The sequence below is a fragment of the Rhinopithecus bieti genome, unplaced genomic scaffold (genome assembly GCF_001698545.2).
Source record: "Rhinopithecus bieti isolate Rb0 unplaced genomic scaffold, ASM169854v2 scaffold_15776, whole genome shotgun sequence".
NCBI lineage: Eukaryota > Metazoa > Chordata > Mammalia > Primates > Cercopithecidae > Rhinopithecus > Rhinopithecus bieti.
Window position 1 is genome coordinate 1800267 of NW_016808836.1, and position 2849 is coordinate 1803115.

Below are 2849 nucleotides of genomic sequence, written 5' to 3' on the forward strand. Positions count from 1 at the left end.
CTTCTTCCTTTTTTTTTGAGACAGAGTCTCACTCTGTCACCCAGGCTGGAGTGCAGTGGCGCAATCTTGGCTCACTACAATCTCTGCCTCCTAGGTTCAAGCGATTCTCCTGCCTCAGCCTCCCAAGTAGCTGGAATTACAGGCATGTGCCACCACTCCCAGCTAATTTTTGTACTCTTACTAGAGATGGGGTTTTGCCATGTTAGCCAGATTGGTCTCTAACTCCTGACCTCAAGTGATCCACCTGCCTAGGCCTCCCAAAGTGCTGGTATTATAGGCATGAGCCACCGCGCCCGGCCAAAATATTCTATATCTTTTTTTTTTTTTTTTTGAGGCGGAGTCTTGCTCTGCCGCCCAGGCTGGAGTGCAGTGGCCAGATCTCAGCTCACTGCAAGCTCCGCCTCCCGGGTTTACGCCATTCTCCTGCCTCAGCCTCCAGAGTAGCTGGGACTACAGGCGCCCGCCACCTCGCCCGGCTAGTTTTTTGTATTTTAGTAGAGACGGGGTTTCACCATGTTAGCCAGGATGGTCTTGATCTCCTGACCTCGTGATCCGCCCGTCTCGGCCTCCCAAAGTGCTGGGATTACAGGCTTGAGCCACCGCGCCCGGCCTAATATTCTATATCTTAATGGGCAATTTGGTTACACATTTGCCAAAGGTGAACTATATAGTTAAGATCTGTCATTTTTATTATATATAAATTTCATCTGCAAAATCAGCCATAAGAAGTGTGAAAATATTGTATTCTAGTTAATGACATGGTGAAGTCCTTTGGGTGATACGTACTGATGTGTGGAACTTTGAAGTGCATAAAAAATAAGAGAGATTGTGGAATGGACAGAGGGAGGAACCGATGGATCAGTGTGTGATCAATCAAGAAGAGTACAGTGTTTAGAATCTAGATGATTGGCACCTGTAATCCCAGCAGTTTGGGAGGCTGAGGCAGGTGGATCAGTTGAGGCCAGGAGTTTCAGATCAGCCTGGTCAACATGGTGAAACCCCTCTCTACAAAAATACAAAAATTATCTGGGCATGGTGGCACATGCCTGTCATCCCAGCTACTTGGGAGGCTGAGGCAGGAGAATCGCTTGAACCTGAACCTAACACTGCACTGCATCCTGGGTGACAGAGCAAGACTCTGTCTCAAAAAAAAAGAAAAAAAAAAGAAAAAAAAAAAAAGAAAAAATTAAAGAAGAAAGAAAGAAAAATCTAGGTGATTGGCATGTTAGCATTCACTGTATAAGAATTTCAACTTTGGACATTTTGACATTTTCATAATAACATGACGAGAAAAAAGGAAGTAATTGCGCTAGGCTGCTGTTATTCATATGAACTAAGTAGAAATGCATTTACTAGAGTCAGGACAGCTGAGGGATTAAGAACGGGGACTCCAGAGCCTGCATGCCTGTGCCCTTAGCTCCAACTATTACTAGCTCTGAGCCCTCGGGAAGTCACTAGCCTATCTCAACCTGTTTCCCAGTCTGAACATGCTCATAATAATAATGCCTGCTGCACAGAGTTTGTGAGCATTAAATGCATTAAGATGAGAAAATTGCTAAGAAACATATCTGGTCCACAACAGGTGCTCATTAAATTTAGTTATTTGGTCAACATAAATCCCTCATTGTTGGATATTTAATTTCCTTTCTAACTAGGACAGAATTTTTTCTTCGTTTGCTTTTGTTTTATGCTATTATAAACCATGTTGGCGTTATTTTTCCCCCGAATCCTGTCTCTGAATATCCTTAAAATTTCCAGATGTGGGATGACTGCAGGGCAGGGTTCTAAGGTCCTGCTACTGATTTTCAAATCCCCCTCCCCACCCTCCAACCCCATGGCCCATTTCTCTGCACCCTGGTTTGAGGTCGGCCAGTTGGGCTTTGCCTCCGCTTTCGGACCTGCAGTTCATGGATGTTAACCCCCAGAAGCCCCCGGGTACTCACTAGGACGAAGCCAACTTCCCCGCGGATCAGCGACACGGAGTGGCTGTAGGCATGCACAGTGACGAGGCCCACGTAGGAGACGCGGCGGCTGCCCCGGTGCTCGTTCTTGGCCTCCACGCTGAAGGCAGGCAGGGTGTCGTCCTCGCTGCACAGCTCCGCCATCGTGTACGAACAGGTGCCCATCATGTCGTAGCGACGGCCGTCGAAGGTGGTGTAATGGGGGTCGCCCTGGGCACGACAGACAGCGGTGGACTCTGCCACACACTGGGCCTTCCCGCCTACCACCTGGCAGCGCTGCCCAGCTGCGCACTGCACGCCTTCGCAGGAGGGCTTCGCTGGGGACACCACAGCTGGGGAGGGTAGGGAACAGTGAAAAGAGAGAATTAGAAGTGTCTGTGGGGTTGGAAATCCCAGCACTTTGGGAGGCCGAAGCGGGCAGATCACTTGAGGTCAGGGGTTCAAGACCAGCCTGCCCAACATGGTGAAACCCCATCTCCATTAGAAATACAAAAATTAGCAGAGCGTGGTGGCACATGCCTGTAATCCCAGCTACTCGGGAGGCTGAGGCAGGAGAATCTCTTGAACCCAGGAGGCAGAGGTTGCAGTGAGCTGAGATGGCACCACTGCACTCCAGCCTGGGTGACAGAGTGAGACTCTGTCTCACAAAAAAAGGAAGAAGGAAGAAGAAAGAAAGAAGAGGAAGAAGAAGAAGAAAGAAGAAGAAAGAAGAAAGAAGGAAGAAGAAGAAGAAGAAGAAGAAGAAGAAGAAGAAGAAGAAGAAGAAAAGAAGAAGAAGAAGAAGAAGAAGAAGAAGAAGAAGAAGAAGAAGAAGAAGAAGAAGAAGAAGAAGAAAAAGAAGAAGAAGGAGGAGGGAAGAGGAGGGGAAGGGGAGGGGGGAGGGGGAAG

General features: G+C 48.1%; 1 protein-coding gene across 1 annotated transcript in view; it reads right to left on the reverse strand.

The window, feature by feature from the left end:
- Positions 1-2849, reverse strand: part of FCGBP (Fc gamma binding protein) — a 73948-nt gene that overhangs the window by 49994 nt on the left and 21105 nt on the right. Inside the window, 1 exon segment of the mRNA XM_017887358.1 lies at positions 1944-2293. Within this exon segment, the coding sequence (XP_017742847.1) occupies positions 1944-2293 (350 nt within the window).